General features: G+C 41.7%; 1 protein-coding gene across 2 annotated transcripts; it reads right to left on the reverse strand.

Annotated features, from left to right (window-relative positions):
• Positions 1 to 1787: 1787 nt before the first annotated feature.
• slc14a2 (solute carrier family 14 member 2) lies at positions 1788 to 25195 on the reverse strand. 2 transcript variants are annotated; one of them, XM_044025474.1, is made up of 10 exons: positions 24902 to 25195; positions 7775 to 7846; positions 7167 to 7350; positions 5935 to 6124; positions 5625 to 5753; positions 5149 to 5341; positions 4854 to 5001; positions 2515 to 2649; positions 2329 to 2378; positions 1788 to 2247 (listed from the first exon to the last, which is right to left on the reverse strand). In XM_044025474.1, exons 1-10 carry the CDS (start codon positions 25175 to 25177, stop codon positions 1855 to 1857), a joined length of 1770 nt encoding a protein of 589 aa, XP_043881409.1. In that variant the 5' UTR covers positions 25178 to 25195; the 3' UTR covers positions 1788 to 1854. The 2 variants fall into 2 exon arrangements, with proteins under 2 accessions (XP_043881409.1, XP_043881410.1); XM_044025475.1 differs by lacking the exon at positions 24902 to 25195 and adding an exon at positions 10099 to 10134.
• Between the last annotated feature and the right edge of the window lie 1213 nt (positions 25196 to 26408).

A 26408-nucleotide genomic window follows, 5' to 3' on the forward strand; every position in this document is an offset into this window, starting at 1 on the left:
ACCAAGTTCAGACTCACGTTCACTTTTATCTATCACATGTGAATAGCACTTATGTAACATTGTTCACCTGGTATGATGATGCGTCATGGATGTGTCCCATGTGACCACACGAGATCACATCTGACTTTCCTGCCTCTTTGTGGGCGTCTGCACTAGTCAATCGTTTATACTCTGATTTGGAGTTTATCAACCATCTGTTGCAACCTGCATGACGCACTGCAGTGATGGAAGGATACCACAAACTTTCCTCCCTAACTGAATTCTCTTTGCATCACATTTTTATTAGACAGTTCTAGCACTACTCTGCTCGCCTCGACTCGACCACAGCAGATTCCGGCAATGTCTGATTTACAAGTTAAGAACTGTAGTGTGTAACTTATACACGTTATCATTAACATTATATACACTCAAACCTCTGTCACAAAAGTTCACATAATTCTGATAGAAGCCTTTCAGCTCCAAAACGACTTTATGCAGTTTTCTCTCTCTCACGAAAGCCCGGCAACACTCCTGCACTGCGCACAGGAAGTGATAGAAAGACGGAGGTGACAGCAACAGTGTGCCGGTAAAGCTAGAGGACAGCAAAGAGGATGCAGTGAGACAGAAAGAAGAAGTGAATTCTCCTGCTCCGAAAACTAAGCATTGTATCAAATGGCATTAAATACTTTGATAAACTTTCCTTTTCCCTTTCCTGATTCCCAAAAAATGCAGCATAAAAATCACAATTCCTAATTTCTGTTGACCAAGACCAAACAGAGGCAAAATAACACCAAAAATAATCAAAGGTTATGCTTCAGGCAAATGCTGCAACCCGTCATGCTCCTGTGTCAGTTCTTTCAGTTGTTTCACAAACCTGTGACTGCCTTACCGCCAAGCTCCCAGAGAGCGAGTCACGTCCATTGTTAGAATACTTTTCAGGTCATATTGCTTGAGGTTAAAACTGTGAACACTGTACACGGTGATTTCGTTTTCTAAACAAGTAGCAGGAAGGAATCTGGATGACACAGGATCGGTTATCTGATCTACGCAGAGTGTAGTTGACACGTATTGACATAGAAAGAAAGGCCTATAGAAGCTTATGACATGATTCTTGTCTAAACACAGCATCAAAAAACCATTACTGTAACAGCTACTTAAACTTTGCATGGCTTCATCTCGTGAATCTTAAAATAAAATAGGCACGGGGCCAATCGAGATAGTCTCCGCGTGAACCTCTCAAAACACAGACTTAACAGCGTTTTTAACTAACCGTAACCAAGTGTTTCTGTTTAAGTTAAGCATTTTCTGACTGTGGGAGTATTGATGATGACGGATGTGCTGAGATCTGTTATTACATTGTGAAGCAAGCAAAAATAGGTTTCTCCTAATCATTTTATTACATCGTGGAGTGAGTCAGCATGGAATGACGAGGCTTGTGGAATGACATTCAAACCTTTATTTCTTTTTCAGTGAATGTTATGGCAACATTTGATAGAAGAAGTAGTAAAAAGTCAGAAGTCAGTGGCTCTTATTTTGAAAGCCAGGTTGAAAGGAAGTGGTGCTAAGTAAGTAAGGTTGTATAAGTGAATATTCCGTTGAAGTAAAAAAAAAACAGTCGGCTGGTGACTGGTTCACGTGTTCATAGCGCGTGTTTCGCGTCTTGTAAAGTTCGTTTTAGAAAAGGTACAATCCCTTTCCTTAAGGTGTTTTCACGTTTTGTAATAATGGTTTGCACTTCCAGGCCACTGTAGTTAATTAACTCCCATCTTTCACCTTTAATATTGTTCTGACAACAAAACCACCATGGACATAGACAGAGTGCATAAAAAAATATTTATTAGAAATATACGTTTTTGGATTTGTGCAGTATGCTATTTACATAGACTCGGTCGCAACGTCATCGTTGTGTGTGGTCTCCTCTTCGCTGGCATTTTCTTGGGACACAAATATTTCCAAATCGTTATAATCTGATGCCTCGCTATCAACTCTCCCTTCCTCTGCCATGGCGAGCTCAAGCCTCAACTGCTCCTTCTCATTTACCATTTCCCTTTCCTCGTTGGCTCTCTGCTCCTCCTCCTCCTCCTTTTTCTCCTTCTCTGCCTTCTCCCTCTTCTCGTCCTTCTTCATTTTCCAGAAGAAGGCCAGGTTCTTCTCGGGGTAGACGACTTTGGCCAGTGGGAGTTTGAAGATCTTTTTGGTCTCGGTGGTTAAGTGAAGGAACGTCAGCGCAGAGAGGCAGAAAGGCCAGGTGCAGGCGGGCAGACCAAACTGTGGATGAAAAACACATCATATAGCTGCGAGTCTGATTTGATGACGAGCTGTTGTACATTTATGTGAACATGCGCTCACCGTGGACATAATGTTGGCAATGGCTGAGCCGAGGTATGCACAGAAAAATGCTGTGGAGGAAAGAAATACAAGAGATAATTGTTGTTTCCTTGCCAGCCTTGCACATGACGACATGTCACATGTTTGTCATGTTTAGATAAGATGCACTAGATAGATAGTGAGTCTCTCCTCATCACATGTACTCACCACATGTAAGTGCGAGCAGGTGTACCTGCCAGGTGAGAGCATAAAACATCCCCCCTATAGCGATGCAGGCTAACACACAGTTGTATCCCCAGAGGCCAAAGTAAATGTCTCCAAAAGGAGCAGCCAGAGCCAGACCTGCAAAACAAACACTCAGTTTAAAGTCATTCTGGAGTTTGGACGGACAGTGTTACCCAGCTAACAATGTCTGGTTCCCAGAATGTTCCCTGAAGGTTCCCCCCACAGGTTTTCCTTCGTACAACGTTCTCTTTTGGTTCAAAGAACATCCCCCTAAAGTTCCTATGTCACAACCTTCGTACAACCTTTATAGAACGTTCTCTTTTGGTTCCTAGAACATCCCCCTAAAGTTCCTATGTCACAACCTTCGTACAACCTTTATAGAACGTTCCCCTAAAGCTCCTATGTCACAACCTTCATACAACCTTTATAGAACGTTCTCTTTTGGTTCCCAGAACATTCCCCTAAAGCTCCTATGTCACAACCTTCATCCAACCTTTATAGAACGTTCTCTTTTGGCTCCCAGAACATCCCCCTAAATTTCCTATGTCACAACCTTCATACAACCTTTACAGAACGTTCTCTTCTGGTTCCCAGAACGTTCCCCTAAATTTCCTATGTCACAACCTTCATACAGCCTTTACAGAACGTTCTCTTTTGGTTCCCAGAACGTTCCCCTAAAGTTACTATGTCACAACCTTTATACAACCTTTACAGAACGTTGTCTTCCGGTTCCCAGAACGTTCCCCTAAAGTTCCTATATCACACCCTTTATACAACCTTTATAGAACGTTGTCTTTTGGTTCCCACAACGTTCCCCTAAAGCTCCTATGTCACAACCTTCATACAACCTTTAGAACGCTCTTTTGGTTCCCAGAACATTCCCCTAAAGGTCCTATGTCTCAACCTTCATACAACCTTTATAGAACGTTCTCTTTTGGTTCCCAGAACGTTCCCCTAAAGTTACTATGTCACACCCTTTATGCAACCTTTATAGAACGTTGTCTTTTGGTTCCCAGAATGTTCCTATGTCACAACCTTCATACAACCTTTATAGAACGTTCTCCTTTGGTTCCCAGAACGTTCCCCTAAAGTTCCTATCTCACAACCTTCATACAACCTTTATAGAATGTTCTCTTTTGGTTCCCAGAACATCCCCCTAAATTTCCTATGTCACAACCTTCATACAACCTTTATAGAATGTTCTCTTTTGGTTCCCAGAACGTTCCCCTAAAGGTCCTATGAAGACAACCGTCATAAAACTTTTGTAGAACGTTCTCTTTTGGTTCCCAGAACATCCCCCTAAAGTTCCTATGTCACAACCTTCATACAACCTTTAGAGAATGGTTGGATTTTAACATGGAACTGAGCAACTGAGTGGATTAGCACAGTAAGACAACCTTAACTAAATGATGACTCCTTAAAGATTTATTTTCATATTTATATTTATTAAATTATGAATTTTACCAACCCAAAAAAAACAAATCGAGAAAGTGGGGTATACATATATTCCTTTGTAGTTCATGAGAACAAATGTCTGTAAAAACGTTAGATATAACCTTAAATTTTAACCTAAAGGTGAACTTGATAAGTACGACCCAGGCCACGTGTATAACGTCGTGGTCGCTTGTGAAACAGATTCACTTTTAAAGGCGACATAGACCGAAAGCTCCAATTAACGCTGCGTTTGTGTGTGTGTATCTGCGTCATTACCTCGTTTATGAAACCCTAAAGTTTCAGAACAAACAGTTCAGCCACTGCTGAGAAAATAGTGTTGTATTGTTTTCCTGGGCTCTGCGAAGTGGATTGGCACTTCCTTAATTTGATGTCGTCATCAGAAATCCTCACCACTCCTCTCACCACCGTAGCGCCTCCTGGTGCGGGCACTAGTCCGGGCACATCCGGTTGCGTACATTCAACCGCAGAAGAAGAAGAACTACTCTCGTTGTAGCTGCTGAGATGCAGAGCATCCACCGTGCCAGAGGGGGAGCTGTGTATGTGAGAGCTGGCCTATCTATTACGTCACTTCCAGGTACCTGGCCAATCACAGGACAGTGGGAAAGCTCTCGTTGGCTGACCAATCACAACACAGTCCACGTTCTGGGGGTGTGGTTTTGGTCTGAAACAGCGCGGCTGACGAGAGCGTCAGTGAGGAGATATTTTGATCGGCTAGTTTGCAGCGATTAGGAGGTTTTTAATCATGAAAACAAGTTAATATATGTAAGTAGACCTCCATAACTAACATATATGTGCAATACAAGCATTCTATGTCGCCTTTAAAGCTGCTCACTATCCTGCATCCTTCCATTCTGAGGACCCCTCACCTGAAACCATGCCCACTGCAGATCCCAGGACAGCATGAGCACAGGTGATTGGAGAAGAGATGAAGAGTGAGATGATGAAGATTCCTCCTGTCCAAGGGTTGTCACAGCCATAAACCTGGCCTATTCCCACAGGCACTGACATGAACAGCTACAGAAAGACGCACAAAGAGGTCAAACACAACAGCTCATGTCGCCGTATGAGACTTATTGTTTGGGCTGCGTTGGTGAGCAGACATCTCCCTTACTCCCTCATAGTAAGTTATAGTTCATAGAAAAATCCCGGACCGCCACTGACCTTGGCAACATCGATTTCAGCCCAGGTGATGTTGGGCAGCTCCGAGCGAGGCTGAATGAGAACCTGAGGGAAGTGGTGGTTGAAGTGACCGGTGGCGACCATGTGGAGACAGACCAGGATGTTGAAGGGCAAAGTGAACACGGGCAGATCCCAGCGACTGTTGATCGATGCGATGGCGCTGGTTAGGACTGGGCTGAAACACAGGAAAGAAACACCATCTGTGTAAGATTTAATACATTTTTTCATTTTTTTATTGATGTCTAAGTAGTTGCTTAATCTTCTTTTTATAATCCAACATAAAACTATACCATCCTGTGCCAGAGATGAGTAACAGGGTGTCACCAGGGTGTCTGTAAGCTAAGTGCTTAGCTGTTATTGGTTACGTTTATATCTTCTGATGAGGGCATCAGTGTTACTTCATATATATCGTCACCTCTCCCTCTCATTTACAATCAATGCTTAGTCCTGCTACTCACCACATCATGGACATGAAGATGTTGGGTAACAGAAGCCACCAGTACCAGTCTCCTGCACCGGAGAACACAGCCATCAGCAGACCCACCAAGATGCCGTTGTACCCATACAGCCCTGCAGCTATGGCACCCCTAAAGAACAACAACAACAACAACAATTGTGAAGTCCATCACCCACACAACAGCAGACTCTGTCTCTCAGGTAACCCTGCCACACTTTCACACTTTGTCTCAGGTGAAACCAACCACCTGCAACAGACAGGGGTGAATTTAACAACTAAAAGAAATAAGACCAATAATCAGATGTTCTGACCTGTTCTGCTGCAGAATGAGGGCAGAGATGGTAGAAAAAAGTGTTCCCACAAAACCATTGAGGGCCCACCAGTAGTTCTGTAGGATAAGGCCGGCAAAGATGATGAGGCCACTCAGAGGGTTGTTGACAAACATCACTTGGGCAGCTCCACGTAGAACCCAGTCCAGCAGCTGCAGCAAGAGGAACTGTTCTGAAAGATGCAGAGAGAGAGAGGGAATCAGTGTTTGTACAGAATATAAATGTCACTGTGAATGTGAATAAACATGTAGAGAGGCAACATTTTCCCGACACATACTGTGCACGTGCACAGAGCTTGTGTAGCTACATTCCTGCCCCTCTCTCTCCCTCTTTATCAGCGCCACCTGCAGCCTCACAGCAGGAGTATAGTAAATATTACATTGTTGTTTAGTCTTATTCAGACAAAACACCTCAGTCCATGAAGCTTAGATTTAGTAAAGAGTGGAAAGGCTCTGGAATCTGTGGCTGTTCCACAGTGATTTGGCTCTCTGTCTTCTGTCTTGACAATATTTCATTTACAGTTAAATAATCTAATTAAGAAGGATTTCAATACCATAATTATATCTTTTATTTCATGTAAATCTCACTTGAACATAATATTAGTTAGTTAATTAGTTAGTATTATCATATGCAGTGTCTAGATGCAGCTTGTACACCCCGAGGGGTACATGCACACCACTTTGGGTGGCTCCTCCAGGGGGCTCAGTCCACTCAGCGACCCAGGTTAGGTCCTCCCCTGCCTGGACACAAGTCTGCCATGCCCCCTTACCTCCATGGAGCTCTGCTCTGCTCCAGGGGGCCCAGTACTCTCGCCTACCAGGGCCAGGCACCCCCTAGTGCCCCATGGCCCCCCTTAGTCTAGCTGAGACTGCTGACCATGTTCCAGGAAGCCCCAGGGGTTCCCATGCCAGACACTCCTCTCCCTGCCCTATGCACCTCCTTACTTCGATAGAGCTCCACTCTGCTCCAGGGGGGGCCCAGTCCACTCTTGCTACATGGGCCAGGGACTCCTCTGCCCATGCTCCTCTTAGTCTCCCTGGAGCTTCACCAAGATTCAAGATTCAAGATTCAAGATTTCAAGCTTTTCAAGCCCCCTGCTGTGCACCCAGAAACAAACAAATAAATCCTGGACAAATGCTCATGTGCAGTGAATAAGAAAAGTTGTGCATTCTTAAACACGGCCACAGGGAGTGAAGGTTGTAGTACTAACTTACTTTCCATCCATTTTCCAAACACCTCCATGTTTCCAGAGAAGTACGAGACTCCCTTGAGGAATCGGGCCCTGGCCCTCTGCAGACATGTGGGTCCTGCAGGCTGCACTGGGTCTTTGTCCTTCGTCTCCTCCTGAGAGCCATGGTCAGGTGGCAGATGTGGTTGCATCATCAGTGGACGGAGTTCCTATAGAGTCATGATTAGAGTTTGAAAAAATGCTCTCTTTGGACCCAAGAGGTTTTTTTTTTATTTATTTAATTTAATTTAATTTAATTTAATTTAATTTAATTTAATTTAATTATTAGATGACATCTATGATGATTTCTTCTAACATACTGAAAAGAAAAAGAATAAAAGATAAAATCTCAAAATTCGATACAGTAAATTTATTGAACTGTAAATTTTCAGGTTTATTTAAAACTTAATAAATAAAATCATTTAAAATGTGCGCGGGCAAATGGAATATATTTATATAGACTCGGTTGTCTTGATGACCAACCTTTGATCCACCTTTGATCAACCTTTGCTCGTCTTGATGACTCTCACTCAAAGCTCTTCCTCATACATTTCATAGGCAGGTGCTGGCAGAATGTGGATGAGGGTGACTTACAGAAAAGGTGGCTGCAGGAGCGCGAGTGGGGAGAGCGGCGCAGGTGGACGCGATGATATTCTTCTGAATATCCTGGAAAAAGAAAAGAGTAAAAAAAAAGTCCTCCTTTGGCACTTTTTTCTAAATCCACTACACGCACATACACACAAACTCCAATTCCAAAAGAAGTTTGGACACTTTCTTCTTCTCCTCTGGCGTTTGTGCAGTCCAGTTCTGTCTTCCACTGAAGTTTTCTGGTGCATAATGAAGTGAGTGGCGACAGTGGACTGTGGAGTCTTGTTTTTGGCAAGAATGGACAAGCGTTCCACTTGCAAAGTTGCCATAGTTAGTACATTCACTTCCATTCAAAGTCATGAAAAGAAAAGGTGAAGTAAAACTTGTGTTGTTGTGTTGCAGGCCTGGATTTATACACTTGTATTGTGTATGTTTGGAAACACTTTTAAATGAAGGCCAAACTTCTCTGGAAATGGATTTGTGTGTGTGTGTGTGTGTGTGTGTGTTCTTGGACCATAAATACGGGTAGTCTCTAAAGAGAGCAAAACCTGGTCCTAATGAGGCATTCACTGGGACCCCCTGAATACGACTCTTAGGTACGTTTTTAGCGAGTGTTAATGAGGTTATTGTTATGGCAATGACAAATAAAAATAAAATGAGCGTGTTGCGTGTGTAAAAGTCGAACTTGGGTGTAGACGTTACTTGGTGACGACACACCAAGATTGCTACCAGATACCAGATTGCTGTTATTTATACTACCACTAGGGAGCGCTTATTTTAAAAACGTACCCTTGAGTCGTAATTCCTGTTTATGACCCATAGTTATGTTTCGTTGGAGGACAGTCTCCTTTGTTATTTGTCTGTGTGGTCTTCGTCTCCCCTGTCTCTCTTTTTTGTCTACTTATTGTTATGAAAATCAGTTGAACTCTTCCCTTGTGTCTGCTGTCTGCATTGTTGGGTCCAGTTTTGAAGTAAAGCCTGAACAGTTTCAGGGTTAGGCTTAGATTGGGTTTTAAATCAAAGGTTAGGGTTAGGTATTTTGCCTGTGATGGACTGGCGCCTCGTCCAGGGTGTACCCCGCCTCCCGCCCTGTGTCAGCTGGGTTAAGGTCAGGGTAAGGGATTAAGAAATGCATTGTGTCCTCACATAGAATGCTGCACGGACGTGAATTCATCCAGACTCAATCGGGCTGCCTTCTGATATCGATCATTATCTTTAGAAAGATTACTTCAGCGCACTGCTTTGTAAATGGTTATCAATCTTCACTTTCTCTTCACGTCCCTGCCCCTTATATAAAACACACTTCCTCTCTCCTTTTTTCTTCTGTTTTCAAACTCACTCTCCGCAGGAATCACTGTTGCCCAGCAAGTTTCTCCACACTCGCCCCAGACTCAGTTTAAAAGGTGAGCTCAAGGTCATTTAAAATCACATTCTTCACTTTTCTTTTGCATGAAGTGATGACTGTGATCTGCAACATGTTACCGGCTATGTAGGTTTTATGTAACTTCTACTAGCTTTGTAAACGGTTTACAGCAAGGTAAGCTGCCATAATTAGGAATAGAGCTGCAACTATCGATTATTTTCATAATAGATTCATCTGTCGATTAATCGTTTGGTCCATAAAAGATCAGAAAACCTTAAAAAATGTTGATCAGTGTTCGTCAAATCTGGAATCTGGAATGTTCTCAAATGTCTTGTTTTGTCCACAAACCAAAATGATTGAAGTCTAATGATTTCTTTTTTATCCAGAGCAAAGAAATGAAGAAAATATTTACATTTAAGAAGCTTAAACAATCAGAAATCTTGTTTTAATCAAGAAAAAAGCTTCAAACCGATTCATCGATTTTTTGTTGATTAATTTAGTAATCGGTTAAAAATCGATTACTAAATTAATCGTTTCATCTCTCCTTAGGAAATGAAATTCCCAAACAATTAAAAACTGTCACGTAAAAAGAAAGTTGACTAACGTTTGCAGGCATCTGTTTCTCAATGTCTGGAGTCACTGACCACGATGTAAATCTTTTCTGTGTCCTCATGTCTGTTACGTAAAGGTTCAAATAAATGAATGAATTACAGACCTTCAGGTTTTATTGTATTTGTGTGCCACCGTTACTGGAAACGTGTTACGTGCATAATTATATATATTATTATATTATAATATATAACACACACACACTCATCAGTGTACTCGTATGCATTGATCACAGCTACCACCATCTCGTCTCAATCTTTCAACAGCTGCCTTTCTCATTATTTACAATAAAAAAATACAGTTCACTGCATTTTAAAGAATCATCCACATAACATGTGACGTGATCTGCTGTCCCTACCTTGGTGCCGTGTGATCCAGGCATATGTCCCAGAGAAGACACGCGTTTAAGGTTTGGACTCAAGCTGTACTACAGACACTTTTATAGCAGCATGCCACAGCGAAAACCCCACCTTTTCTCCACCTCTTCACCTCCCTCTCTCCCCCCTCTCTTTTGCTCTCTCACTCACATCCACATCGCTCTCGTCATGAAGTTAATGCTGCTCAGCGAGTTTCCCCACACCCAGCCAGGTGTACATACAAAGATGCGGCACGTCTGTATCAAGGACGGCGATCTACAGGAAACACTTAAGATGTTACGCAGTTCTCTGCCACACAGTCAAGACTAAACTAACTGAGATCAAGACATGACCGAGACCTTCAGGGACCGAGACCATATAAGCACCATCAGGATCTGCATTCAAGCTCCCTGATACAGATCTGGCATCAGTACCAAAAACTGTCAACTGACTAAAATAACTTTTGGTTTGTTTTTCAGCTTCTCCCTCAATGGACTGACGACATTTACAGGATGGACCCCACCTTTCACTCTTTGTCAGCAGGGATTGGCACCAGCAACCCCCCACAACCCCCATGTGGAGGATAAAACAGTAGATGAATGAATGAATGATGTATGAGCTGCTCCCTCTCTAGGGGTCGCCACAGCAGATTATTCCTCAGAGATTTTTACACGGGTTGTCTTTCCTGACACAATCCTTCCAATTTATCTGGGCTTGGGACTGGTGTAACAGACCATAATATACCCCCAGCCCAGAATAAACCTGGGGTTAAAGTGACCTATGCTAGATATCTTATGGCCTAGGCCACTTTAACTCCGGAGCATGTATTAGCCTAGGCCAGATTATACCCCTCTTGGCCAAATTATATCCCTCTAGGCCAGATTGTACCTACTGTATATCTTGTGTAAAGAGGTTTTGATCATATTCACACAAGAATGACTTCATTGTTCATCATTTTATTGGCCTTTCAGCTGTGTCATGTAAGTTAAGTGAGAAAACTCACTGACTCAAATCTTGAAATAAGACCACAGCCTTCACGACTCTTATTACTTCAACCACAGAGATCGAAGATCTCAAGACCACAATTCTCAGTAGTGTTTGCACAATAAAATAAAAGCACAGACTCAAAACAGCATCGTTAGAAGTACTAGTGAAGTACTAGTGAAGTACTAGTGAGTGAGTATACTATAATGTGTACATACTACAATCAAAATCTCTTTACACAAGAGGGCACATTCTTTACACAGTGGCCTGGACCCACTGGGGTCAATTTAGAGTGTCCAATTAACAACGACCAATGAGGTTTGGGTATCTTGCTCAGGGACACCCCAGCCTTTTACCCGACGGGGACTCAAGCCAGCAACCTTTTGGTCACAAGCCAAGTTCTGTTTGCGTTTAGCCGCGGTCTGCCCCAAATACTAAAATAATAGTGGTGCACTAAAATAGCAAATGGCACTGAAATTTCAACACTCATGGTTTTCTGCAAGCCTTTCTTTTTTGCGTTAAACTGAACTAACGGTATTCCAGTTATGGATTGCATTTGGAAAATAACTGACAGAAACAAGCCGATAGAAAGATAATAGAACATACATAACTGTATGTGTTAATATCCAACTGAAGCAACAAAAATCTTGTCTTGTCTCACTCTCCAGCCGATTATTTGCATCAATCATTGGAAAACTCCATCTTTAAAATAAATGAAACCAGTGACATAAGTCGTTTGTGTTTTATCGCTATAGTAACGGCTGCTACCCGTCCTCACCTCCAATTCTACAGAAAAAGAAAATGTGTGACTACACACTAAATGTGTCCAAATACACTGTTACCTTTCAGTGAGGTGAATTCTGTTTGAATTCTTACAGAAAACGAAGCACAAAATGTTCCTTTATTGCTTCTTCTCTCCCTCTTTCTTTCAGTCCCTTCTTTCCATGCTTCTTTAATTCTGTCCATCCCTTCTCCCTCCTTTCTTTTCATCCATTCCTTTTTTCTTTTATCTCCGTTTTCTGTCCTTTCCAACATCTCTCTCTCTCGCTCCTTCTTTTAGTCCTTTCTTTCTATTGCTTTAATTCTTTCCAGCCCTTCTTTCTTTCTGTCATTACTTCTTTCTTTCCATTCCTTTTTTCTTTCTTTCCTCCTTCCCTTCTTTCATGTCACCTCCTCATGTTCATTCTTTCCTTCTCTTCCGTCCTTTATTGCTTTCCTTTCTAGTGTCCCTTCTCTCTCTTTCTTCCAGTTACTTTCTTTCTTTCTTAAAAGACGTTCAATAAATGCAACATTTACACGTAAACAGAAACATTTAAATATTAAATATAAACAGTGATACAGAGCGGAAAGAAATTATTAGAATGAAGTGAAAAACAATATGATGCTTAAATGTAAAAATATATTATTGATTATTGATTAAGCACCTTTTTACAGGTGCTGTCACAGACCAGATTAATGAAAGACATCCTAAAATGTCACACACTGGTCCTTTAACTTGACTGTAATCTGAAGTAGATTATTCAGCATACTTTAATCTACAGTTGGATTTTCAGCATTTTAAATCTCTTAAATAAAACTAGATTGATAATAACTTGATAATCACTGTCATTGATTTTAAGTCAGTCACACACACACACATGCACATGTTATTTCATGTCAATGGAGTAACACGATTATTCGTCAGTTTAGAATTTAGAATATTTTGGTTTCTGTTCTGTTTTGCAGTTTTTTATGTAAAAAAATAATAATTAAAATCATGCATTTGGTTTTATTTCATGTTTTTAGTATTATTTCTCTTCTGTTTTTATTCTTTCATTATTTAATTACTTATTTATTTGACAATGTTAAACTTTGTGTTTTTATTTGTACAGCAATCTGTATCTATATCAACCTTTTTCCCCTGCAATGATGCTTTTATATCTCTAGGTGGCAGCAAAGGTTTAGTTTATGTCAAATGCCAACTCTCTGTGGTTGGATTTTCTTTATTTACCCACAGTTTTCATTGTTGTGTGTTGTCACTGTCGTTTACAATATAACATACATTTGAAAGAATACACGTTCTAAAAATAATTTTTATGTTGTTTTTTTTTATTTTGGACAAATTGCAGGTGGGAAACTGGCGAACGGTCCAGGGTTTGACCCCGGCTATTGCCCTATGTCAGCTGAGATTGGCACCCCCCACGACCCTCCTGTGGAGGATAAAGTGGTAGAAAATGGATGGATGGATGCAGGTGGGAAAAGGTGAACACAACAGATGTTTAGTACATGGTTACGGAAGAGTATTAGGACCACATGTAAAAATATATAGATAAATAAAACAGCATGAATTCTGAGGAAAAAAGTCTGACTTTAAAATCATAATATCACCTTTTCTTTTTCTAATTCTGAGATTAAAGTCAGACTTTTTTCCTCATAACTCTGACTTTTTTCTCAGAAGTAATACTGTTTTATTTATCTATATATTTTTACATGTGGCCCTAATACTCTTCCACTCTTCCACTACACTTCCACTCTTCCATCAGAATTCTGCAGAAAAAAGTCATAATTCTTAGATTAGAAATATGAGATTGAAGGAAAAAAAAAATCAAGAAAAAAGTCAGGACTAAAATTGAAAAAAAACATGGGACAGGGGACACGGGACAGGACAGGACACATGAATTGTCAGGTGTGAGTGGAACCACTGTTTCATGGCTGCAAAATGCAGTTTAAAGTAAATCTAGTTTGATGAATAATATCCAAACTTCTAACTTCACATTTCCAATGATGTCTTCTGTTTTTCATCGCTGTTAAATTGTACATTTTTGAAGGAGAAAAAGGGTTTTTGGGAAATCTGAGCGTTCATCTGTAAGGAGTAGTCAAGAGAAGGTCGATGCTGACATCTTGTGGAATAATATGAAAGTACACATCAGCTCTGCCTCTTCTTCACTCCCTCCTCCTCCTCCTCCTCCTCCTCTGTGACTATTTAACCTGCGGGCTCGAGCTGGATCAAATTAACAAATTCTTCTGGAATGATTTGCCTTTGCTCGGTCTCGGTGTCACACTTTTCTCACTGATAAAAACACAAATACACAAACAAAATGAAACAAATCCGACCAAGCTGCGTTCAAGATCAGACACCTCTGCGCACAGATTTTTAAAACCTAACCTAAAACCCAGTTTTACTCTTATTTGTGTTGTTGCTATACTTTCTACAGTGTTTTTTTAATTGTTTGTTTTTAGATCTTTTAGGTGTTGTGTTTCTTTATCGTATTTGTTTTATTCATCTCGGATTTGCAGCACGTTGCTTCAGCTGTTGCTGTGTTTAAATAAAGTTGGATTGGATTGGATGTGACAAAATTAGAAGAGGCAGCACTTTCAGTGATGTCATGCAGTCGCCCCACTCTCATACACACAGAGGGGGGAAAAACAGACAAAGTGACTTCTCTGGCCTCAACACTGACCATGGAGACCAAAACCTGGTCCTAATGAGGCAGAACCTCATTTCTGAGGAACTAGTTTAAGTTTAGGGCTAAGATTTATATTGTGGCTTAAGGTTAGGCTTAGGCATGAAGTGGTTATGTTTAAGGTTAGGCGTCACACTTTTGTCAGACTCTCCAGATGAATGGAAGTCAGTGCAGCGTGTGTGCGTGTGTGTTTATTTCCTCTTTAGGACCTTTTCTGCCATAAACACTGACCTCGTCAGGACCATTAGTCCGCATGGAGAGCAAAACCTGGTCCTAATGAGGCAGAACCTCATTTCTGAGGAACTAAGCTAAGATTTGAATTGTGAGGTTCAGGTTAGGCCTTAACTGGTTATGATTAAGGGTTGGGATCGTCAATAAAGCCTTCTTCCAAAAAAATTACTGCGCAAAACCTGTGTGTGTGTGTGCGCGCGTGTGTGTGGTGGTGGTGGGGTGGGGGGTCTCTACTGCTTCTGCCAGAGTCTGTGGAACCTGATACTTGATGACTCCCCATCACAAGAATGTTAGTTTCCTTCTCTCTGAGCATCTGGCCTGACGCCCGGCCACATCTCCATCTGTGTGTGTGTGTGTGTGTGTGTGTGTGTGTGTTACTTGTTACTATTTGCCCCTTTTTCAGAATGAGTGGCCTCTTTTAGCGCAGCGAGACATTCTCTGTATGGTGGTTGTCGTATTTGTTTTCTTAGTTTCCAGCTAACGTGCTGTCACTTTCATTTGCATGTCTGCATGTATACATATATGTGTGTGTGTGTGTGTGTGTGTGGGAAAGAATGAGCATTTCCACTGAATGGGTCTTAATGCAGGGGACAGAGAAATAATAATGATATTTTCAGCACATTTCTGCAAAATATGGAACATTTTATACGGATTAGAATTATTACTGTTATTTACCAACCATAGCAAGTGTGATGTTCAATGTGTTAGCTTTTAAATCCTTGCTCTTATCAACAATGGTGCACCTGAAAAGTCAAATTTGAAGTATCTCTATGGCAGCTATAGAGCAAGACAATACTTCAAAATCAATATAGAGTATATACTATGTATATACTCTAGTAGAGTATATACATAGTATATACAATAACAGAAGTTTTACTGTATATACAGTATATCCATATGATGTATAACCTAAATGTTGTGTTTGATTTGGGAAATCAGACCGCAATTACCCCACCTTTAGATACAACTACGTATTTCCATTTTTATCAATAAAAAAAAGAGTTCTTTAGCAAAGTCTTGAAACATATTTCAGTTGGATAATTTCACCCTGCACCATGTAATACTACTGCTACTACTAGTACTACTACTAATAATAATAATAACAATAATAATAATAATGATAATAAGAATAATAATGGTTATGATAATAATAATAAGAATAACAATAATAATCATAATCATAATAATTATAATAATGGTAATAATTTAGCCTTTACACAGTGAAGCAGACATGGCATTCACTAAATATTCAATTGTGCAACTTTAAGTAGGAGTGTCTGCTTGTAGATGTGCTCCTCGAAGCCTGGGATACAAATCTAGAAAATAGAAAAAACTGTGATTTTGAGCAAAATATGTCGGACTGATCCATCTGAAATAGATTACTTTCTAATCAAAACAATTTAAAGTGAAATTATTCCAAAGGTTAAAATACGATGGGGTACCTTGTAGTTCCTCTTCTGTGGTAAAACATTTGAATAAAGGCTTTTGTTAACCACTGTTAAAGATATGCAGCTTATGTTGGACACGTTACAAGGGTTTCCTGTAAAAATGTTAAATGTTGGTGGTGATCCAACCTCCGTTTAAGGACAAAAAAATGTTAAACATGCCAGACAGGAGAAATGATGCTGTGGAAAACTCTCTGAGAAGTGACATTCATGAAGCTGTTGGAAAAACTGCTATGTGTACATATATATATATATATATATATATATATATATATATATATATACAGTATATATATATATATATATATATATATATACATGTATATATGTATATGTATATGTATATGTATATGTATATGCATATATATGTATATATATGCATATATATATGTATATATATGCATATATATATATATATATATATATATATATATATATATATATATATATATATATATATATATATATGTGTATATAAATATGTGTGTTCTCGAGTGAGGACATTTTAGCTGGTTCACAAATCTTTAAAGGGGGTTTTTGGGGCATTCAGACCTGGTTTTAGGGTTAGGTTTTGTAGTTGGGATGGTTAAAGTTAGGGTTAGGGCTTAACTTTTTGTGGTCAAAGTTAGAGATAACCCTTTTTTTAGACTGTCCAAATGGGTTAGGTTTAACAGAATGCAGTGTCCTAAGAAGAACAGCTTTACAAACCCGTATGTGTGTTCTTGTATTTGTCACTTTGTGAGGACCAACAATCCTGTAAACTATAGTGAGTGAGGGCATTTCGGCTGGTCTTCACATCTTTAAAGGGCTTTTTTGGGGTTAAGACCTGTTTTAAGGTTAGGATAAGGTATTTAGTTGTGATGGTTAAGGTTAGGGTACGGGGCTTATGTCGAATGTTCAAATGCACAAAATGTTTGTGTGTGTGTGTGTGTGTGTAAGAGTGAGAGAGAGGGAGAGCAGGTACACGTGAAGACAAAGGCTCACTTGTTCACTGTGGTGCTTTATCCTCATTACAGTCCTCATTTGTTTACACTGTTAACTCTCATTTCCTCCATCCTTCACTGCCTCTCTCTCTCTCTCTCTCTCTCTCTCACACACACACACACACACAGTCTGTAATCAGTGTTTACACTCTTGCCACCCTTCACGCATGGCATGAGTTGCAGCTCAAACATGTTACTGTAAATTGGCCTGTTAGTTGTGTTAGCAGGACATGCAGTCATACAAACACAGCACATCTGAGTCAATAAGCCAGTGAAGCTGAAAAATGATGGCAAACTCACACACACACATACACCTATTTAAGAGGATGATAAGGTAGGTGAAGTTTCCTGGATAATAGATCGGATTGGAAAGGATCTGGAAGGAAGTAAACGTGGCCTGGGCGACGTGAAGGAAGGGGTTAACCGTGAAGTCTCGGTTCTCAAAGAGAACGGGGCCAGCAGAATTAAAATCAGACAGACAGACAAAATGGGAGCAGAAAGGAGAGATGAGGAGAACGACAAAGAGGGTGAAGGGAAGAAAGGAGGAGAGCGAAGGAGAGCAAAAGACAGAAAGTAATTGGTTCTATGATGACTTCCAGCTGCATGGCCCTCTGCCAAACCCACTCTTCAAGAGACACACACACGCACACGAACGCACGCACACATTCAATCGTTGCAGTTTCATGTTAGCAACTGTGACATGCTTGATGTTAAAAAAAAAACGAAAAAATAAACCCTACTGTTACATTTCTTCCTGCTCTGTTGGCTAAAAAAAAGAAGAGTCAAACAGTAAATATCGACGTGTTTGTCCGGGATTCAAGGCCCGACGTTTGTTTTTCAAAAGACGCAGCAGAGAGAACACCGTGAGGCTTTGCAGCAGGGGATCACACTGATCTGCGGCGTTACAAAGTAAGCTCATGTTACATATTATTCTATCCCTGTGTAAAGTCTCACTTCAGTATTTCTTTCAGATGAAAAGTTATTCATGAAGAGTCTCTGAAAACGGCCAAAGTCGACGCTCGATGATAAACGACTCATTTGAGCACGTGTGGCCAGATGTGTGTGAATGTTAGCGGCTTAATGTGACATCTGTTTGAGAGATAGTAAATTAGCATCTTTTCCCTGTGAGCAAAATGACAATATGTCACTCACACACTCATATATACTGTCTATATATATATATATACATACAATCATGCACAACTCAACGCAACCACACAGTGAGTGCACGAGCTATCGTAAACATTAAACAGTGCAAACATTATAAATAACCGATTCATGTCTCTTGTTGACAGTTTAACGGCTTGCAATCACATTTTCGCGGGTGCTTCTTCATGTTTTTTCCCGTCTCGCTTCACGAGTGCGAAGTTGCCTCCGTCTGTCTTGACATAAAATGAATCGTTTCCTTTTGAGCGGCGCAGGAGTGTCGCCGGGCGACACGAGTCGTGTGGCACTGAGTTAGCGTCGTGCAACAAACTCTGGGATCTGGTTATTGCTGTTGCCACTGGTAAGAGGACTGGAGAGACTATGGTCATTTTCACATCTAATCGTGCCTTTAGAATAACGTATTCCCCTCCTCGCCTGAGGCGGCGCTGCATCAAGGATTACTGAAGGAGAAGACGAGACAAACAGTAGACAAGAAAACTCGCTCATCTGTTAGTTAATGCACAGCAACTTCAGTTTCCGCCACATAAGAGCAAAACATCTCGGCTTTCCCCTTAAAATCATGTTTTTTTGTTTCTTTCTGTCATGTTTCTTGTTTCCTGTTTTATTGTGAAACTTACCTCTCCTCTCGTTTCAGATCCCTTCACTTCCTGCCCCTGCCCCGCCCTCGTGAGGTTCACCTGTGTCTCGTTGTCTCCCTCCACCTCACACCTGTACCTTTGCCTGGCCCTTTTTGAATTTGTTTGCCTGAACTGATCTCTGTGGATGGATGGATGGATGGATGGATGGATGGATGGATAAAAGTCACACACTGCAGTTTTAATGAAGGGAAGATGCTGATAAACACAACCCATGTCTCTTTCTTTTCTGAACATGCTTGACTGAAATACAGGGATATTGGGTCAGAGGAGTCAAACTGGCGGCCCGTCATATTTTGCGTCATGCGTTAGTTATTTATTGTGAAGTTTACATCGTTCCATATCAAAGTAAGCACTTTTACTTTGAAAATATGTGAAATGGTGTTGTAATATTGTCCACTTGCCACAGAAGAGTATTTTTATTCCTCTTGACCAGACTAGACGCCCATTGTCCCCCTGGGACATTTGAGTTTGACACCCCTGTAAGGAGGTGATTGTGTCCACCAGCTCATTTCCAACTCCGGGGTCTTTTTCTGATGAGACTCCCTCTCATTGACATGTCGCTGGCACTTTGTTTTACATTGTCGGACAGCCATGGGCTGTTCACTAATACTGTAACTCCTAAAACAAGGCTTTAGATGGCTAATCCATGTCTTGAGTCGGTAAAGCCATCTGCTGTTTGACATTCTCACAGATTCTCGCTCTACCCCTATAGTTGCCTGGAGGCTTTATCCACTAAGTCAAAACACTGGCAGCTCCAATATTTTAATTCCTTTTTGAAAATGGATTTTCCCCTTTATGGCCCATGCTCATCTGTTTTTCATGTGGCCGTGACCAGGAGAATAATGTTATTAGGGTCCAAGTAAAGACACAAGCGTGGTTTGAGTCAGATCGAGCTTGATGAAGAGAAAGTGTACGTGTCTTTGTGGGACGGTAAACTCTCGCCCTCCCTCTCATGTAGTCATGGACTGGTCTTCTCTCAAATACCCTGTAAAAGAACCGGATTCTTTAGCAACAAGAGTAGGGAAATTATTATCGCTGACATTTCAATACAGCATTTAGTCCAAGCTTCCACGAGGGATTCCAAATCCATTCAAACTAATCTGGCCCTCCTCTTCACACAGCTTATCCCTCTCAAGCCTCTTTCTCTTTAAGCCCCATTGGATCACGGCACGTCAGAATCACCTCAAACAATTTACAGAGTGTAGCGCGCACCCACAACATAAAGACACCCTCATGTAATGACATTTAAGCTCTCAGCCACTGACTGGAAGTGATTCATCATGGTGTTTATGCTCGCAGCAGGAGACAGGCCAAATCCCAAGCCATGGCACGGCAAATTAACGTTGCATGAGTTGACTGTGTTCCTCACTTTCACAGTGATATGAGCAGTTATCGGAATCACACAAGAGAGTTTAATATGCATGGTAGTAAATGACTAATCTATAATGAGGCCCATATTTAACCTTCTAATGGCTCTTTATTAGACTAACGAGCTATGCCCCAGTGTGCGTGCGTGTGTGTGTGTGTGTGTGAGCAGACTGTGTGTGTGAGAGCAGCAGTGAACCACTAATTAAGCTGTCGGATGGCGCAGCAGATTAGGCAGGCCCCCTGCAGAGTCTTCAGCCCGGTAGGCAAACAGCCCTCATCCCTCTGAAAGCCAACCCAAATACATCTCGGTCCAGCTCTACCCAGAGCTCAGAAACAACATTAGCGCTCACTACAACCGAATATCTTTAGTCCAGCGAGGCCAGATCAGACGGGGCTGCCAGAGCCAACAGCACTGACTGCTGCGTGACTCACAGACAGGCTGGACAGAGATCCTCCATCCTCAGCTGGGCGGATTATCACAGCAAAGTCTCTATTCATGCATATTCACACATGTGCATTAAGAAGCGTGCGTGCATGCGCACATCCATTAAAGGCTCCAAAAAAAAATGGTGTCTGAAGATGAAGCTTGGAGAGGAGGACAAGAAGAAAAAAAGAAAAGAAAAGAAAAGAAAGGAAAAGAAAAGGATTGAATGTTTTGCAGCGAGTATGGCATTTACTCTGGGTTAGAGAAACCACAAGATTATAAACTTCTCCTGAGATGTGTGTATATGTGTGTGTTTTAAGATGGAGTTACCCCACCACAAGAGGAAGGAAGCTCGAGCCCTGACTTTACTCAAATAACAGTTGAGACTACTGTGAGAGGCATTGTGGGAGAAATGTCAGCATGCCTCTAGGGTTTAGTTAATGTCATGTTTATCTCACTCTCGCTCTCATAACAGACATTCAAGAGCTAACCTTAACAATAACCAATTAATGCTTAACCTGAATTAACCCAAGTCAAATCTTAACCCTAACTTTACCAGGTCCTCAGGAATGAGGTTCTGCCTCATTAGGACTAGGTGTTGGTCTCCAAGAGGACTATTGGTCTTCAGTCTGTCACTCATTACACAGTCTTTACTTCCAATTGTTTGGACAGCCTTACAAAGCATTTTTCCTGACCTCAACCAGAACTAATTCACGTCTAACCCTAACCTTAACCTCACCACAATTCATATATTCGCCCAAAACTTGACCAGTTCCTCAAAAATGAGGTTCTGCCTCATGAGGACCAGGTTTTGCTCTCCATGAGGACTACTGGTCCTGACAAGGAGAGTGTTTGTACCAGAAAAGCTCTTTAAGAGGTAAACAAAAAATAATAATGTGTGTGTATATGCGCACACACAAAAACGCACAACAAACCCCACAGTGGTTTTGATCTATCTCTCCCTTTCAACATTCACATTATTGCTGTGTGTGTGTGTGTGTGTGTGTGTCTGTGTGTGTGTGTACACCACAATAATTCCAATGCATCTGCTCTCAGTTTACATAAATTAATGAGGTCAGTTCTGTTCCCCCCCCCTCTTCTCTTCTCTTCTCTTCTCATCCCACTCACCACTGCAATGTGTTGTGTGTCTCTGAAGCGTTAGTCAGCCGTACATCTGTGGTGGCTGCACATCCTGACCTGGCTTTAAATAAATTAATGAAGGAAGTTGCTGCACATTTTTCATCATACGGAGAACATCATTTACGTTTTCCCTGTTGGATTTGTGGGTTTTTCTGCGTGCAGGGTGGCCACAGAATCTCATGCTACAGTTTCTCCTGCAGCTCGTACACTTATCAAGCAAAGCATTCAGCCCAGAGAGAACACTGAACGTGACCCAGTGAATGTCTGCAAGTAAATGACAGGTCATTTTCACTCTTTAAAGGCCCTTCACAGCGTGCGTGCAGCCCAGATTTTGAGTGCACACAGCGATAGGTGGAGCATTAAGCCGTGCTCAACAAGCAGAAAAACCATTTCGGCAACAGAAGGAGTCGTCGCCAGGGATAGTCATCACGATAGTCTGAGGGAGGTGCAGCATTCTTGTCTTCTTCTTTGGTAGGAACTCGTCCTATTCCCTGCGTCCAGGCTTTCACCCAATGGTGAAAAAGGAATACTAGACGTCCCTGACACAAGAGTAGACCAGTGTCTGCGATATGCACACGACGCACACTTTGGCTGTGTCGCATGTGCAGTTACTTTGTTACTGTTCCGACCATGTACCTGCGCGTGAGACAAAGCTCATCCTGAAGGATGCAACGCTACTCTTCCAGGCTCTTAAAATGGCCGCCTGGAGGCACGGGCTCCTTTTATATTAATGCTACACCTTTGATTAATCTCAGCAAATCTGCTCCCCATCCAACGGCTGACAGCTCTGGGGCTAAGGAAGGGACTCCAATGAACACACACACACACACACACACACACACAGAGTCAGTCAGTGAGTGTTGACACAGTCCAGATGTTGGCAGCTCTGCTCCAAATGAAAGCAGGGCAGTCGGCCAACAACCTGAACCACTCTCCCCATCAAATGATATGTTTACAATAATACTGTTCTGAGACTCGGGGGACATGTGTGCACGTGCACACACACACACACACATACAGCGCACATCAACACGCCCGCAAACACACATGTAGCATGCAAGCGCGTTCTCAAAGAGGGAAATGAACTAATGGAAAGCGAGCACACCACATTGGGTGCAAAAGTGAACCAACTTGTGGTGGGGCAGAAAGGGGGCGGGGGGTTATGTGGAGAGGAGACGGGGAAGAAAGAGACAACTTTTCTTCTTTTTTTATGAAAACGAAAATTGAGAGACAGCGTGTGAGAAATGGACTGATCAAAAGCGAGAAACGAGGTATTAACTTTGCCTTGTTTGGATCTGTCTTTTCCACTGTTGTCAGAAAGAGGTGCAGGGCATGGAAAAATAAGAATGTAGTTATGTAATGCGCCGCTGAGGGCTGGAACTGAAACAGACAAAGAGAGAGAAAAGAAAACATCAGTGGTTCCACACAGAGGTGCAGCAGAGGTCAGACTGTACCTACTGTTTTCTACAACAGTGGCTCTCAAGCATTTACCAAACTTTGACACCAAAAACCTACATGACCCAGTTTTGGAAGACAAAATGTTGAAACCTGAAGCCGGACACTAATTCTTAATTTTTTTATTATTATTTTTTTCCTTCGTTCCTTCATCAAATCCAAACAGGCTCTCCGGCCGAAATCGAAGGCGTGGTTCCGAATTTTGAAGTGAAGTTGCACAAGGAATTGACACATTAACAGGGCCATTGACAACAGTGAATTCGCCAAGTATGTCGTCATTGTTGCCGAGAACCAGGACATGGATGCTGGCTCTCAGTGAAAACATGGAAAAAAATGATTTTAGTCACTTAACTAAAGGCTCAATTTATGAAATCTACATTTGGACACTCACCAAAGTCAACGATTTTAACTCAGGGAGACACAGGAGGTGCTGGTCTACTGCTGCCTTGTTTCGTAAGTTTGTTTCACTTAGATCAGTGGTTTTCAAAAATAATGAACTCTTGATGTAGCACAATTATCACCAAAGTTAAAATACAGTGGTGTAAAAAGGTCGAGCAAAGACAGGAGGCAGATTTATTTCCAATAAGATAATTTGCTCACTCATCATCCTCCTCTTCCTCACATATACTTCACACACGGGTGTAGTGACATTAGATTAAGATGGAGCGAGAGATAAATTGACTCTAATTATTACTGCTATGATCATATCCTGGTATATACAGTGGAACAGGGTTTCTGATTTTACCACCAGAGGAAGTTCACGTACCACAGGTGGTACACGTACCGCAGTTTGAGAACCTGAGAACCGTGGACTTAGACAAATTCCAACAAGGATTTGTTAACACATTTCAACTCACTGATGGAGGCTGCGGTGGATCTACGACTCCTCTGTGCCATAACATGAAATTGCTTTTTGGTCCCCCAATGAACTTTGGTGCAGGAGAGTGAGTGGTTACCTTATACGGCCACAAAAGACATGAACCACCCCTTTAAGAGCTGTGAATATTCACTATAGGTTTTCTTTTGTTTTTGTTTTTTTTCTCGTACCATAAATTGTTGGACTGTGGAATGTGTTTCACACACACACATACACATGCACAGGTGTTTCTATCTAATGACTGCCAGGGAATGTATATATGCTCTCTATATATTGCTCCATAGCCAAACACTGTCATGCATACACATCTAATGAGCAGTCAGTCAGTTCCAGTGCAGTGACTCTAATCAGCTGTTAGTTCTCAGCGTGTTGTAGCTCAACTGTCACACACTGACAAACCTTTACCCAGAACCTGTTTGACAGCTCAAAGCTTTGTTCCTCGTCAATACACAGACACACACACACACGACAATGAAAACATTTGTGACACGTGCATGCTGGTTTTTAACTCATCTCCACACACTTTGCAGACGATCTCTCTCTCTCTCTCTACTGACTTTTGCAGCACTGTAATCTGATCTGCTCATACTACCAAACGATCAGATTACCTGGTGTGTGTGTGTGTGTGTGTGTGTTTGGACTGCATTTACCTGCTTCGTGCCGGTGGGGTCCCATTCCCCATCTGGCTCTGTGTGCTGCCTGGACCTGGAGGAGTCCTCCTCTGCTTCATCACTGGTGACATTGTGGATTAATAAAGTGTCTGTGAGGTCTGTGCTCGCCTGCACCATCCTGTCATTAATACTCATCCCATCGACAGCTCCACTCCTGTCCACCGCTGCTGCTGCTGAGCTATTCCTCCTGTCCAGTCCTCCACCGGCAGCACAGCTCTGCTTAGGCATGGTCTGGCAGTACAGGCCCTTTAACATCAAGCCCAAACCAACACAATCTACCTGCTCTTCAACTCTTCATCGTCCTGGAAACTCCAGACGGAAAGTTGACCCCGGGCGTCTCACATAACTAACCCGGTGCCAGGAGGGTTAACGTCAGAGCCAGCAGTTATCAATGTCCTCTCTTCAAGGATCTGTGGTCCAATCATCATTTACATTTTTTGTGTGGGCGTGGGTGTGTTTGACTGACACTAACAACTATAAGCTGAATAAATCATCACCTGAGTTTGTTTACACCTACAAAACCTCTGCCTCTGGCAGAGGGGGAGGTCTGAGTTGGACTAGACTAGACTAGAATAGAATAGAATAAAATAGCTATTCCTAAATTCTCAAAAAGTGTGGCCCACTTTGAAATCTGAAAAACCTCTGAGGTCCAAACCCAAACCTTATATCACAACTCTGATCGACACACGAGACTCGGATAAATAAGTCAGTCCACTTTATTTCTGAACTTCCATATCTTTCAACACATTTCATAGTTGAAGGGTTTAGCTTCACAGCAAAGTGAGTAATTATCCATCAACAGAAATAACAGTTTATGAATTAAAATGAACAAATTAACATTGAGTGCAAGAATACTAAATTATTAGGCATGTATGCTGACTGACTGTCACCATATACTTACACATAAAATGTCACAATATTGCTATATATATATTACCTGCGATATTAAAAAAAAGATCCCCACATAATTTAAGCACCATGGCTTTGTTTATTTCCTTATAAGTATTCAATATATATTTGCATGTAGTTTACACATCAGCGTTGAAAGATGTCTGAAGTCACGTTTAATCGCGCGAGATTCCGTGAGATCCCAAATCCCCGGAAGCTCCTCCCTGTCATTGTTTGATTACGCCAGGTGTGTAGCCCTGCGGTCTTGACAGGACCACATGATTGAAAATGTGTTGTGTCTGTGGTCTCCCACAGTTTTAAAATCAAGTCAGATTTGAAAATCATTTAGTGTTTGTCACACTTTATCATGGTGAACAGAAAACTTTGTTCCGGCTCCTTTCGGGATTCCCAGTTCACCTGTACCGGGCGTTCAGCTCCACCCTCCTGGCGGTAGCGTCACACCCAGCGGGCGGCGGGTAAAGCTGAAAGTCTGCCTGGTTCACTGTTTTTGATGTTTTGGAACGTGGATTATTTATTCGCTTCCCTGGATACCGCCGAGGCGTGTCTGATACCTCTGACCGCCTTGGATGCTGGGTCC

The sequence above is a fragment of the Solea senegalensis genome, linkage group LG5 (genome assembly GCF_019176455.1).
Source record: "Solea senegalensis isolate Sse05_10M linkage group LG5, IFAPA_SoseM_1, whole genome shotgun sequence".
Lineage (NCBI taxonomy): Eukaryota > Metazoa > Chordata > Actinopteri > Pleuronectiformes > Soleidae > Solea > Solea senegalensis.

Coding starts and splice junctions, on each gene's coding strand:
- slc14a2 (XM_044025474.1), bottom strand. CDS start 25,177: ATGTTAAAGGGCCTGTACTGCCAGACCATGCCTAAGCAGAGCTGTGCT. Junction 5,002..5,148: donor CTGAAATCGATGTTGCCAAG/GTCAGTGGCGGT, acceptor GTCTTTCTGTAG/CTGTTCATGTCAGTGCCTGT. Junction 2,248..2,328: donor TTGCCAACATTATGTCCACG/GTGAGCGCATGT, acceptor TTTCATCCACAG/TTTGGTCTGCCCGCCTGCAC.